The sequence below is a fragment of the Elephas maximus genome, chromosome 7 (genome assembly GCF_024166365.1).
Source record: "Elephas maximus indicus isolate mEleMax1 chromosome 7, mEleMax1 primary haplotype, whole genome shotgun sequence".
Lineage (NCBI taxonomy): Eukaryota > Metazoa > Chordata > Mammalia > Proboscidea > Elephantidae > Elephas > Elephas maximus.
The window spans coordinates 63,606,726-63,620,832 of NC_064825.1; the positions used below are offsets into that span (position 1 = coordinate 63,606,726).

The 14,107-nt window shown below is 40.8% G+C and overlaps 1 protein-coding gene across 8 annotated transcripts in view; it reads right to left on the bottom strand.

Annotated features, from left to right (window-relative positions):
* Positions 1–7,501: 7,501 nt before the first annotated feature.
* The window catches only part of STK33 (serine/threonine kinase 33), a 193,996-nt gene continuing 187,390 nt past the window's right edge, over positions 7,502–14,107 (bottom strand). For all 8 annotated transcript variants that reach the window (XM_049890307.1, XM_049890305.1, XM_049890311.1 and 5 more), the window contains one exon: positions 7,502–8,353. In XM_049890307.1, the coding sequence (XP_049746264.1) occupies positions 8,141–8,353 (213 nt within the window). In that variant the 3' untranslated portion in view covers positions 7,502–8,140. The remainder of the gene's footprint in view (positions 8,354–14,107) is intronic.

Here is a 14,107-nt window from a genome sequence, read left to right on the forward strand (position 1 = left end):
TATCACATCTACACAGAAAGGACTGTCCCTGTGAATACCTGAAGAGGCAACGTGGCCTCTTTTCTCTCTTCAGCTAAAAACATATTCAAAGGCTTCTAAACACTGTTCCTGACAATGACTATTTAAAGCATTTAGAATTGACGTTGTCATGCAAAGTCTTTCAGAATGCAGCCTTCTCTGGTATGGTATGCTTGGATTTTACCCAAATTTGTCAACATACAAAATAATCTCACTCTTGTGAAAACTCAAACTCTGAACTTACCAAAATTACCACTCTAGGCTCTCTCTGGAAGACAGAAGGGGGGTTATGAACCACCTAGTCTTTTGGGATCCTGAGATCAAACTTTGTAGCAGTCTCTGGCCCAAACAATAGGGAAGTAAGACTATGAAAGCCTTGAGAGGCATGCAATGCAACAGCGGCCCCCTTGGGCCTGGCAGGTGGGTTCAAATCCTGGTCCTGCTACTTCTTAGCAGCGTGATCTTGGACAAGTTTCTTAATCTCTCTCTGTGCCTCAATTTATTCCCCTGTGGAAATAATGATAGTACCTACTTCATAGGGCTGTTGTAAAAACTAGAGTAACTAATACATGTAAAGTACTTAGAATGGAGTCTGCCATGATGTGTTATGTAAGTGCTGCATCATGACTCCAAAGAAGGGTTTTAATTAAAACACAGTGCTCCCTTCCACTAATAAAGCTCAAAGTCCAACTTACAACAGGACCTTGATTTCTAGGTAATTCCACGTAAAACAATGATTGGACCAGGAAATAGTGGCTGGCACCTCCACACAAGGGCTTCTTCTTCGGGATCTGGGGAGGGTATTAGCTGCCCTCCATCTTCCATTCAACCTGCCTTGTCCCTTGGTCAGATTGGAATGCTGACTCCTGGGACCTTGCAATTGTCCCTGGGGACAGAGAAAACTTTCTGTCCTGATGAGGAAATTCTTCCCTAAACCATAATTTACTTTCAGGGTCTTGTCTGTAGAGCCCTATGAGGGTGAGAAGGTCAAAGATGGGGTCTGGGGTACCCCTAAGGGCAAAGAGGCTTAGGTAATCTCTATACAATACCAAGGATATGTCCTGAAGATGCTTCAGGGTCTGGTTAGGAGAAGGATACTCAGAAGTCTTTACCGGAGGAGTGGGTGCACTGCATCTGTGACCCTGTTCTCTGGCACAAGGCCAGGAACCACTTCATGTGTGGGGAAGAGGTCCCCTGAGGTCTTCACCCAGTATTCACTGGGTCCCACTGAGATTTCTGGGATAGCACAGGTAGGTCTCTGAGACAGCCAGTGGTGACCCTGCAATAGCTCAATCAATCTCCCCAACGTGCCACTGTCAACTGTGTGTTGCCGCTTGAAGTGAGGCAAATGGGGAAGTGGAAGGAACCCCCTCCACTCCTGCTAAAGGGCTGCTCCAGATAATTTAGGGAAATGTAGAGAATTGACACAGAGAGAATAGAGATGATTGTACCAGTGACCAAGGAAGGCGGCCACAAAAAAATTCAAGAACAGACACTGAATATGGCCTTCCTTTGAAGAACAATGGCAAAGAAAATTGGCTCACCAGTGAGAATTAAATGATAACAATGTACTGAGCAGAAATCAGAATCAATTTGAAGCCAGCATACGCAGAAAAATATAGGATCCTGAAGAGTGAAACTGAACTACCTGAGACCTTTTGAATAGTGAAAATTTTACTTTAAAATGCTTTTATAAGTGATTTTTAGTGCTTAGATGAAACATATGCAAAGCGCAGGAAAACATCTTGGCTTCAGGTTGTCTGTGTTTTCTGGATACAATAGGTTCCCCTGGAAGTTTCTGCCATGCCCTGAAGTCCACAACCAGGGAGACAGCAATGCAGCGGCTCCCCTTACATGCCCGTAGGTCCTCTCTGCTTTACAAGTAAGGTGTTGCTTCTTTTCAGCTCCAAAAGGCCACAGTTGGAGTTTAAGAGTTAAGTGCAAACATTCTGGGTCTAGACAATTCCAGATTTCAGTTTGAGTTTGTCAAAGCTAAATTTATATTGCTTAGTCCAGGTTCCAACTTTAGGACCGTCTTCGCTGTCATGCCCTCCTAAGCCCCCAGTGATCGCCCAGATGCATCCTTTCTTTTTTCAGGGACAGCTCATTTAGGCTCTTGGTTCTTCACTTTACTGTTATGTGGTGGGGGCTGGCAAGCAGGAACAAAACTGCCCAGGCCAAGAATGATCAGAACTGACTAGGAAAGAGTCTAGATCACTTCGGGCCTCACTAGCTGAAACCCTGGTGGAATAGCGGCTAAGTGCTTGAGGTGCTAACCAAAGGCGCGGTAGTTCAAATCTGCCAGGTGCTCCTTGGAAACTCCATGGGGCAGTTCTACTCTGTCCTATAGGGTTGCTATGAGTTGGAATCAACTTGACGGCAACGGGTTTGATTATTTTTTTTTTTTTGAGGGAACAGATGGTACACTCAAACGGAATAGTTGAGAGTTTAACGATGGGACTGTTTATAAAGGTATAGGGATGGGAAGGGGTGGATAGGATGTTATGGAAACCCACAAAAGAAGACTTAGCACCTCAGGGCAAGAGCCCTTGGTCTTGGCCTGAAGAAGAAGGGAGGGCTGCCCAGCAGGAGCTGTGGCCTAGAGACAGAGAATATAGCTAATTCCCAGCAGCCCAGCATCTGTGCCTTGTTCTCCTGCCCTCTGATTTTCTGTTGGTACCTCACATGGACTGAATCCAAACAAATCCAGAGGCAGTCCCTAAAGGTCAGCTCTCCTGGCACAGAGGGCAAAGCAGGACAAAGAGTGGTTCTAAAGGGGCAGGTGAGAAACATCCGGCACAAGGTCATTTTCCAGTGGCCACAGCTTCCTGGACTCCAGCTGAGTGCAGCCATTACAGGGCAGGCACCACTTCCCCAGCCAATTCCAAAGCGCTGCTTACTGCCAGGAATGCTTGTTTGAACAAAGCCTTTATTCTGTATTCCAATAGCAGGGCTGGAATTTGAAAAGCTTCATTTTCAAGACTGGCTGCTTTTGATCTGTCTAACCTGGAACTTAACGTTTTCGAGTCAAATAGAATTATTTAAACAAAACATCTCAATGATAAGGACGAAATGTTTTCATTTTTTTTTTAATCCCCCTCCCTCCCAACACCACACAATATTCCTACTCAAAATGTAAGAACTATTCTGTGCCCAACTCTTAAAATAACAGCCTCTCTCAGCTTCCATTTCCCCAGGCCTTTGTTTCTTCGGCCTGTGTCTTTACTGAGGTTTACTTGTGTACAGGCCACGTGAGGAGCTAATTTTACCTCAGACTGATCTGCAGCAATGGATTATTCCATAAGTGAGGCGTCCCTCCTCTGACTCCTGCTTCCAGGTTTGGCACAACCAATGCTTTGCCATACCATCAGTTTTATTAATTATACTTTATTTTGACTTTGTTCTCCCCATCCCCAACCCGTCTGCCTTTCTCCTAGGATTTAAACCCGTGTCTGACATCATCTTCTATTCTCCTCAGCTGACATTCTGCTCAGCTTCCAACCTGCATTTATCTCTTTTTATCATATTCCTCCTGCCTTGGTTTATCTGTTAATTGAAGTCAGAATGTTGACCCGTATTTGTATTCCTTGGAAATAACACGTCCTCTGTACTCTCCTAGACAGAATGCGTCTCCCTGGATCATACCAAAACCCAGTGCTGCATGCTGTGGAGAGCAGGAAGTGTCAGGCTGATTGTAATTAATGCCTTCGAGTTAGCCTACCAGCCACTGAAAGTCAATCTGAAACTGAAGAGCTACTTTTCACAGCCATGAAAGCAAATGGAGAAAGCAAGACCATATACCCCCAGATATTAAGGAGGCACAACAGTTGAAAAATAAAGCTTAGATATGGTCTGGTCCAAGTGTGTTTCATACAATGAAATAACAAATGAAAATAATATGTAAATCTTCTTTAGAAAGACTGAGCTAAATTTCTTACAAAATGATTCTATACAAATAAACAGGTCTAGATTGAGGAGAACTAGTAGAATGCATTTTATGGTAGGAAGGACAGTTGGCCTTGCCTGGTGCTGGTGTGGGAAAGGATACAGGCACACTAAAACATCATAAAATAACTTCATTTTTTAGTTCTGGACCTTTGCTTAAGCTTACTGAGCAGAATCACTAATTCAGAACCGAAGAGAAATAGGGTGTTATCCTAAGAAATTACATCACTGAAAAGTAAGAGGATCCTGAATGTAGGAAATACTCCACTTTCAGGCCCAAGGAACCGGCAGATCAATGCCACCAACTCCGCTGGCTTTTCTGCAAGGAGAGCAGCAGCCAGCTCTCTCCCATACAAGGTCCTGCTCCTCCTGGGCTTTTCCCTGCCAGAGGTGAGAGGACTGCAACTCTCACCTCTGCCTCTGGGTGGACTGTCAGGAAAGGAAGTACTATCATTGGCTTAGCTCATGAGGCCAGAGTTCTCATCAGGCAAACAGAACACACTCCTCAAAGACCAAAAAAACCCACAAGACAGGTTCATTAAATCCTGAAAGAATGCTTAAAGCTCAGGAGATGGTCTGTAGGCTGCCAAGTAACCTGATGGAGCTGGAAACAATAATCAGGAAGAGAGAAAGACTTTGAAAAATTCTTGTCAACTCCAATATTAAAATAAACAGTCTAGACTAGATATGCTTTGGCTGGCAGGTTCCCAAGGGAAGCACACTGAAGGCCAAACCATTCAACCAGGGGCAACACATGGCAGTGTTATATTTGACCCATTCAGAACCACAACGGTCTCTCCTAAATTAATTGCAAGTAAAAAAAACACATCTATTACCTTTTGCCACTGAGTGTTTATATGCAACTAGCACACGTCAACTGGCCAAGTGTAGGTCATTTTGGAGGCCTAATTGACAATTCCATGGGGGTTTGGAATGAAATTAAGTTACTACTTTACAAAAGATAAAAAGCTACTGCAAATTGTTTTGTTAGAATTTGTTTGAGAGGCCAAGGGAAGTATCTATTCACCCAGTTTGACCTTGAATGCAAAACTGTTTACACAATCATGGAAGAAAAAATAGGGACAACACTAGGGGCCCTAATACATGGGATAAATACAATACAAACCATAACTAACAATGCACAAACACCAGAAGATAAACCAGATAACTAGCAGCACCAGAAATTAAATACTTATGCTCATCAAAAGACTTCACCAAAAGAATAAAAAGAGAACCTACAGACTGGGAAAAAAATTTTTTTGGCCACGACATATCCAGCAAGGGTCTCGTCTCTAAAATCTAAAAAATACTTCAACAACTCAACAACAAAAAGACAAACAATCCAATTAAAAAATGGGCAAAGGATATGAACAGACACTTCACCAAAGAAGACATTCTGGCAGCTAACAGACACATGAGTAAATGTTCTCAATCATTAGCCATTAGAAAAATGTAAACCAAAACTACAATGGGATACCATCTCACCCCAACATTACTGGCACTAAAAAAAAAAAAAAAAAAAAAAAAACAGAAAATAACAAATGTGGGAGAAGTTGCAGGGAGATTGGGGCTTTTATGCACCGCTAGCAACAACTATAGGGTCGCTATGAGTCGGAATCAACTGGATGGCAGTGAGTTTGGCTTTTTGGTTTTGAGTGAGAATGTAAATGTAAAATGGTGCAATCACTATGGAAAACAATATGGCACCTCCATAAAAAGCTAGGAACAGAAATAGCATATGATCCAGGAATCCCACTCCTAGGGATATATCCTAGAGAAATAAGAGCCATCACATGAATACAGATATGCACATTCATGTTCACTACAGCATTATTCACAACAGCAAAAAGGATGGAAACAACCTAAATGCCCACCAACAGATGAACGGATAAACTATAGTACATATACACCATGAAATACTACGTAACAATAAAGAACAAAGATGAATCTGTGAAACATCTCACAACATGGATGAATCTAGAGAGCATTATGCTGAGTGAAATAAGTCAATCACAAAAGGACAAATATTACATGAGACTGGTACTATAAAAACTCATGAAAAGATTTACACACAAAAACAATCTTTTTGAACAGGATGGAACAAAAGAAGACTAAAGGGGCATACCAGCCCCGGGGCAGGGACTGGAAGGCAGGAGGGAACAGGAAATCTTGTAATAGGGAACCCACGGTTGAGAAGGGAGAGTGACCTGTCATGGAGCTGTTAACCAATGTCATAGAACAATGTGTGTACTAACTGTTTGATGAGAAACTAGTTTGTTCTGTAAACCTTCATCTAAAATACACACAAAAAAAGAAACTCTTTGATCATTACTGGGGAGGGGAGGGGTGAGGTAGGAAAATCACTAACTAGATAGTAGACAAATGTCAACTTTGATGAAGGGAAAGGCAACACACAATATAGGGGAAGTCAGCACAACTTGACCAAGACAAAGTCATAGAAACTTCCCAGACACATTCAAATGCCTTGTACTGGGATTGAGGGCTGGGGACCATAGTCTTGGGGGACATCTAGGTCAACGGCATAACACAGTTCATAAAGAAAATGTTCTACATCCTACTTTGGTGAGTAGTATCTGGGGTCTTAAAAGCTTGTAATCAGCCACCTAAGATAAATCTATTGGTCCCATCCCATCTGGAGCAAAGGAGAATAAAAAAAATCAAAGACACAAGAAAATATTAGTCCAAAGGATTAATGGACCACATGAATCACAGCCTCCACCAGCCTGAGCCCAGAAGAACTAGATGGTGCTCTGCTACCACCACTGACCACTCTGATGGGGATCACAATAGAGGGTCCCAGATAGAGCATGAGAAAAATGTAGAACAAAATTCAAATTCACAAAAAAAGATCAGAATTATTCGTCTGACAGAGACTGGAGGAACCTCTGAGACTATGACCAACAGACACCCTGCTAACTGAGAACTGAAGCTACTCCTAAAGTCTGGCCACAGATTAGACAGGTGTATGAAACAAACAATAAAAACATGTGAGGAACGTGCTTCTTAGTTAATCAATTATGCGAGACCAAATGGGCAATATCTGCCCAAAAGCAAAGATGAGCAGGCAGGAAAGGCCAGGAAAACTGGACAAATGGACACAGGGAACCCAGGGTAGGAAGGGGGAGCGTGCTGACACATTGTGGGGATTGCAACCCGTGTCACAAAACAATTTGTGTATAAATTTTTGAATAAAACTAATTCGCGCTGTAAACTTTCACCTAAAGCACACGCGTGCTTATAAATTTTTGAATAAAACTAATTCGCACTATAAACTTTCACCTAAAGCACACGCGCGCACACACACCCAAAAAACTATTTATCAAGGTGGAAAGAAGATACCTATGATACTTGGTGTAATGGTGTATATTCCCTTGTATCTATCCTCATGACCTTCCCCAAAGATGTGTGCCTACCTCTGCAGCTGCAGACCAAGTTTATAATTTCCACAAGGCTTTAGAGAACAGTATTGTATTCACCTCTTGCTAACACAAAAATTAACTTGCATGAGCAACATCTGTCTTTTATTGATTCGATCAATACATTGGGAATTTAGCAGCAAGTTAATAGCAAGTAGTTACAAAATCTCCTATTTTTACAGGTTTAAAATAAGTCGTCTAAAGCAATCCATAGCAACCTAAAATCACAAGAACACATGTGAATGATGGAAGCACTTCTGTTACAATGCCTACGGCAAGTTTATTAGCAATTTCCTAACAAAGTCTTCTAGTGCAAAGTGCACATAATTATTTGGAACCTCCATTACCATATTTGGCCTCTCATTTTCCCCTATAAATAACTGTGACTAAACATAAGAACTTGAAGTGAAACTGAGCAAGTATGCCCCAAAGGCTTCCCAACTGGTCCAGCTGCCTTGAGGGCTATCCCATCTAAACAACCCTTGTATACATCTTGAGTTGATTTCAGCCACAGCCCACCATTGAGCCTACTGATGGCTGTCCTTTAACATCACGTGCAGTTTGTGCTGCTTTGAAATAACTAGCTTCAATTTTAAACTGATGTGAACACATGACAAAGCTCAGGGGAGCTAAAAGGCTAAGGGCTTGGCATAGTCCTATCCTTTTCCTCCTCCTATCTTCTCATTTTAGCACTAGAAAGAGCAGTCTTGTTCTTGTACTGTTCTGTGTTGGAGGAAATCTTAGAGTTTCTTTTTGGTTCTAGACAGGCCAATGGATTTAGCAGTGAATTTGCCTGCTATTGCTTGGCTTGAAGTTACAGGGGCTTTCTCTAGTTCCTCCTTGAGTCCAACTGGAAGAAGTTTGCCAGATGTGGTACCTGGAGAGAGCATGTCCAAATTGTCCATATTTGCTTTCTTACTGGTCACAGGAAGTACCTTTTCACAAGCAGTGAGCTAGAAATAAAAGAGAAGAACTGGATGAATTGTCAAACGCAAAGCAATACAGCAATTCAAAGACAAAAGAAACCACAAAGTTGCCCAGAATTTGCAAGTTGGAACCTTTTCCAGTTATAGAACATAAAGTGGTCACATTATAAAATTATTATTAGATGCCAAATAAAGTTCCTTTAGCATACTCAAGAAAATGGAATTATTTAGTGTTTGATGTAGGGCAAACTGTATAGGCTCCATTTCAAATCCTCTGCCATGTAAAAGGAAAGTAAATGCCTGGTAATGACATTTGCGTAGGAAAGTCCACTTGGACTTAATTGTACTCATCTCATTTCATCTTTACAAACTTCTAGACAAGCTCTGACATTTATACAATTACCCTGACAAGTACAGCATGATCATTCTTTCTAAGCTGCATACAAAGTTGTTGCATATGGCCTACATTCTCACTGTTTTCCTGGCATTAATTCCAGCGACTGGTTCTAATCCCAGCCACACCACTTGGGCAGGTCTGTAGACCTCTTGGAGTCTCAGATTCCTCATTGTTAAATGGGGAAAATAGTATTCGCACTGCTTACTCCATGAGCTTATTCCAAGAATGAAGGCAGCAGGCAGGAAAGTACTGCATGAGCTTTAAAGCTCAAAACAAGTTGAAGGGATTTTAATAGGAAATTGTATCTTCTCAGGTCACCTCACCCCACAGCAGAGGAAATGGGCCCTAACCCCTGATGTCATGAGGGAAGCAGAGTCCATTTTGACCTTAGACCCATTTTAAAAGTGATCACTTCTAATTAAATGAAGCTGAGCACAGGGCAGTAAAAGTGCAGAGAACATCTCAGGAGAGCTACACAAGCAGGGCAAGGGCCGGGACACGGAGGTACAGCCTCCGCAAGCCCTCATTTAGGCAGAGCTGCGAACAGCCTCACAAGTTTAATACGCTGGTTACCTAAGAGTCATGAAACATGCGGGTTAACAATTTTCAAAGGACGTGAAAGGATTACGTGTAACACAAAACAAATGCACGAAGTGCTTCTTTGATCATTCAAGCGCTTGTTGATAAAGGTGACCATATTTTATACAAAGTAGAAAGAACTTGGTATGTATTTCTTCAACGAGTAAGTGACCTGCCAGGACTGCAGCAAAACTTCAGGTAATTTAGGGTTTGTGGTACCCGTATTACAAGAGATAATTTACCTGATGTTTGTTTGCTTATTGCAGATAGCCCTTAAATATGTGCCTCTTCAGAACATCGCTTACGTTTGACTTCATAACCAAAAAAAAAAAAAAAAACCCCAAGCCCATAGCCATCGAGTTGATTCCAACTCATAGCAATCCTATAGAACAAAGTGTAATTGCCCCACGTGGTTTCCAAGGAGCAGCTGGTGGATGTGAACTGCCAACCTTTTGGTTAGCAGCCATAGCTCTTAACCACTGTGCCACCAGAGATCCTTGACTTTATAAACAGTACATGCAAATTCTTGAGCTGGTAATATTTAAAAATCATTTTGTACATTGAAAACCAATTTGTGTAAAATTTTAAATGTATAAAGGTTCTTTGTAGTTTTTTTTTTTTTCACAATGCAACTTCTGGGCTGCTTCTCTGTACTCTTTCAAAAAGTAGGAAACATAATTATTTAGCATTTGTTGATACAGTTGTATTCTCTCATTAAAGACTCATGTTCAGCTTGTTTTTGTTAGGTGACGTCAAGTTGGTTCTGACTCATAACGACAGAACAAAACACTGCCAAGTCCTTTTCCACCCTCACAATCGTTGTTATGCTTGAGCCCATTGCTGCAGCCACTGTGTCAATACATCTCGTTGAGGATCTTCCTCTTTTTCGATGACCCTCTACTTTACCAAGCATGATGTCCTTCTCCAGGGGCTGATTCCTCTGAGAACATGTTCAAAGTATGTGAGACATACATCAAGCAAACCATCCTTGCTTCTAAGGAGCATTCTGGTTATGCTTCTTCCGAGACAGATTTGTTCATTCTTTTGTCAGTCCATGGCATATTCAATATTCTTTACCAACACCACAATTCAACTCTGCTTCGGTCGACCTTATTCGTTGTCCAGCTTTCGCATGCATCCAAGGTGACTGAAAACAGTGAGGTGCACCTTAGTCTTCAAGGTGACACCTTTATGTTTTTATACTTTAAAAGAGGTCTTTTGCAGCAGATCTGCCCAATGCAATGCGTCTTTTGATCTCTTGACTGCTGCTTCCATGGCTGTTGATTATGGATCCAAGTAAAATGAAATTCTTGACAACTTCAATCTTTTCTCCGTTTATCATCATGTTGCTTACTGGTCCAGTTATGAGGATTTTTGTTTTCTTTATGTTGAGGTATAATCCATACTGAAGGCTGCAGTCTTTGATCTTCATCAGTGCTTCAAGTCCTCTTCACTTTTAGCAAGCAAGGTTGTGCTATCTGCATAATGCCGGTTGTTAACGAGCCTTCCTCTAATCCTGATGCCGGGTTCTTCTTCATATAGTGCAGCTTCTTGGATTATCTGCTCAGCATACAGACTGAAAAAGTATGGTGAAAGGATACAACTCTAACACACACCTTTCCTGACTTTAAACCATGCAGTATCCCCTCGTTCTGTTTGAACAACTTCTTGATTTATGTACAGGTTCCTTGTGAACACAACTAAGTGTTCTGGAATTAAGTGTTTATCTAAAGGGTGACAATACAACACCCCTGGGTTCTATCTAGTATCTCACTGAGGATAAGTTGCTTTGTGTTTGGTACAGTATTGATCAACAAGATATGAAACTTACCTTCGAAATTTCAATTCACAAAAATTTAGTTCACTTTATGTATATTCAAATCCTATTAAAAGGTGGATGTAAATGTACCCCTCTCTCCTTTGACTTTTCTACCTCTTGAGTTATCATCCAAGTAGTAGGGCAAATGTTTCTCAACATGTCCAATACAACTAATATTCTATAGAATAGGAACATTTATTTTATTTTTAATGCGCTCATGTTCATATCTGGCTTAACATTTCCATTCTTCTTCACTGTTCCATTTTTTAATATACTTGAATCATTAGTAGACTTTGAAGAAAGAAATATTCAGAAGGCAGTATTAAGACTTTTTTTCCTTTTTTCCAAAAACACTAGAGGTTCTGTATTTTCTTCTTCTTGGATATCTTAAGATAGTTCTCAGAATTTTCTGGAAATGTGGAAGGAAAAAAGAAACTAAACCAAAATGGTTGTTTCAGTGTAGGAACATGACGTTTCTGTTTCATTCCATAGCAAGAAAAGAAAATTATATTCTTCAACCACATACATTTATCTCTCTCTATATAATTTTAGTGATTTATAAGATGTAGCAGTCATGCTTCTGCAAAGATTTAGATTCCTGGAATCCCTATGGGGACAGTTCTACTCTGTCCTATATGGTCACTATGAGTCGGAATCCACTCGGCAGCAGTAGGTTTGGGTTTAATACAGTCTTCTGATTCCTGGACAATGAATAAGGAAGACCAAGGAATTGATACCTCTGAGTTATGATGTAGGTGAAGAATACTGAATATACCATGGACTGCCAGAAGAACAAACAAATCTATCTTGGAGGAAGTACAGCCAGAATGCTCATTAGAAAGCAGGGATGGAGAGACTTCATCTCACATACTTTGGACATGTTTTCAGGAGGGACTATTCCCTGAAGAAGGACATCATGCTTGGTAAAGCAGACAGCCAGTGAAAAAGAGGAAGACCTTCAACGAGATGGACTGACACAGTGGCTGCAGCGATAGGCTCAAGCATAATGATTACGAGAAAGGCACAGGACCGGGCACTGATTCGTTTTCTTGTACATACGGTGGCTTTAAGTCAGCTAACAATGATAACCTGATTTAATATTCACAATGTACAAAATCTCATCCCTGCCCCTTAGCTAACTTAGTTCCATACCCCACCAAAAAACCCCCAATATTATCAATTTAAAGTATATACTTCCAGAGATATTTTATGCATCCTTAAGAAATATTGGAGCCCTGGTGGCACAGTGGTTAAGAGCTTGACTGCTAACCAAAAGGCTGGCAGTTCAAACTCATCAGCCACTCCTTGGAAACTCTACAGAGCAGTTACATTCTGTCCTATAGGCTCGTTAATGAGTTGGAATCAACTCAGTGACAATGTGTTTGGCTTGGTTTTAAGCAAATATTAGGTTGAACCAAGTAGAACTGATTGTCATTTTTGTAGGTCAAAAATAGTCTAATGTCAATTTCATATGGTTTGATTTCATCTCTCAATGCACTTTCATCCCCTTTTTTACATAAATAGTAGCCCACCATAAGCACTCTTCACACCTCGATTTTCTTCAACTAACAATTACCTTAAAGATCATTCCATGTCAGTACATAAAAAGATACCTTGTCCTTTTTTCTGGCTGTGCAGCATTCTCATGTTTGGATGCATCGTAACTTATCTAAACAGTCAGATCCTTCACAACAGTCATTCGGGTTGTTTCCAATCCTTTACTAGTGCGCATAACGCCACCATGAATAACTTGTACTTGCATCACTTTTCACATGTATACCTACTAGATATATATTTTAGAAGTCGAACTCCTGGGTCAAAAGGTATATGGATTTATGTTTCACCACATTGCCCTTCATTACAGCTGTACCAATGTATACTTCTAGGCAAAACCAAAAAAACCAAACCCATTGCTGTCGAGTCGATTCCAACTCATAGCGACCCTATAGGACAGAGTAGGACTGCCCCCATAGAGCTCCAAGGAGAACCTGGTGGATTCAAATTGCCAACTTTATTGTTAGCAGCTATAGCACTTAACCACTATGCCACCAGGGTTTCCATACTTCTACCAGCAACATATAAAAATGCCTGCTTCTTATTTCTTTGTCAATTTGGTGTTTTATGTATGTTAACGCTAAATAGTAAACCATATTTTAACTGAGCCCCACAATTGGCCTAAAACTGGCTGCACTGAAATAAATCACTATATTTGTTTTCTTCATTCCCTGGTAATATCAATACAAATCTACTTACCTTTTACATGAACATTTATTGCAAATGCTTAGGACCTTCCAAGTGTATGTGTGTACCTTGTAAAATACTGTGTGTGTGTGTCTGTATACCTTGTAAAATACCATCTCTCTTTGGTAATTTCCAGTTGTATTCACTTAGTATGCCTTTGTTTGGGAATCAGAATAGTAAGAGCTTTTTTAAAAGACTCTCTGAGTCTCTTCTCACAAATGGTCCCTAACTGAAACTCTTCTCTGATGTTAACAAAACAAGGATGCAGGCTGGCCACCGTGGTGCACTTCAGACTAAGACATCGCTTTCTTCACCAAGAGCCAAGTCTCTCATCTCTTTGGAACATACCTGGCCAATAAAAATTCCAGCTCCCAGACTCTTCTCTAGGAACGCGAACAAATCTTAATGTCTTCTGTAGATTGTAGATTATCTAAGTTTTGGGTTTCCCCTTTCCTTCACACATATCTGGTGGGATTCCTAAGGGATCTATGCTGTCACTGATATAATTTTATAGTTTTGTAAGTAATAAGAGGGAGAAATGAAAAGTGAAATTGCTAAGGCTATCGGAGTCACTAAGATCTTCGGGTCACGAAAGGTAAATAGAGGGTGACGAGTTCCCATAAGACTGTACAACGAGGGAGAAAGATGGCAGAGTAGTTTTAATATTCATTTCTAGGGGGAGAATTCTAAGTTATCATTAGACTGTTGGCCACCCATTATCACCCAGAAGAGGATCTAAAAATCA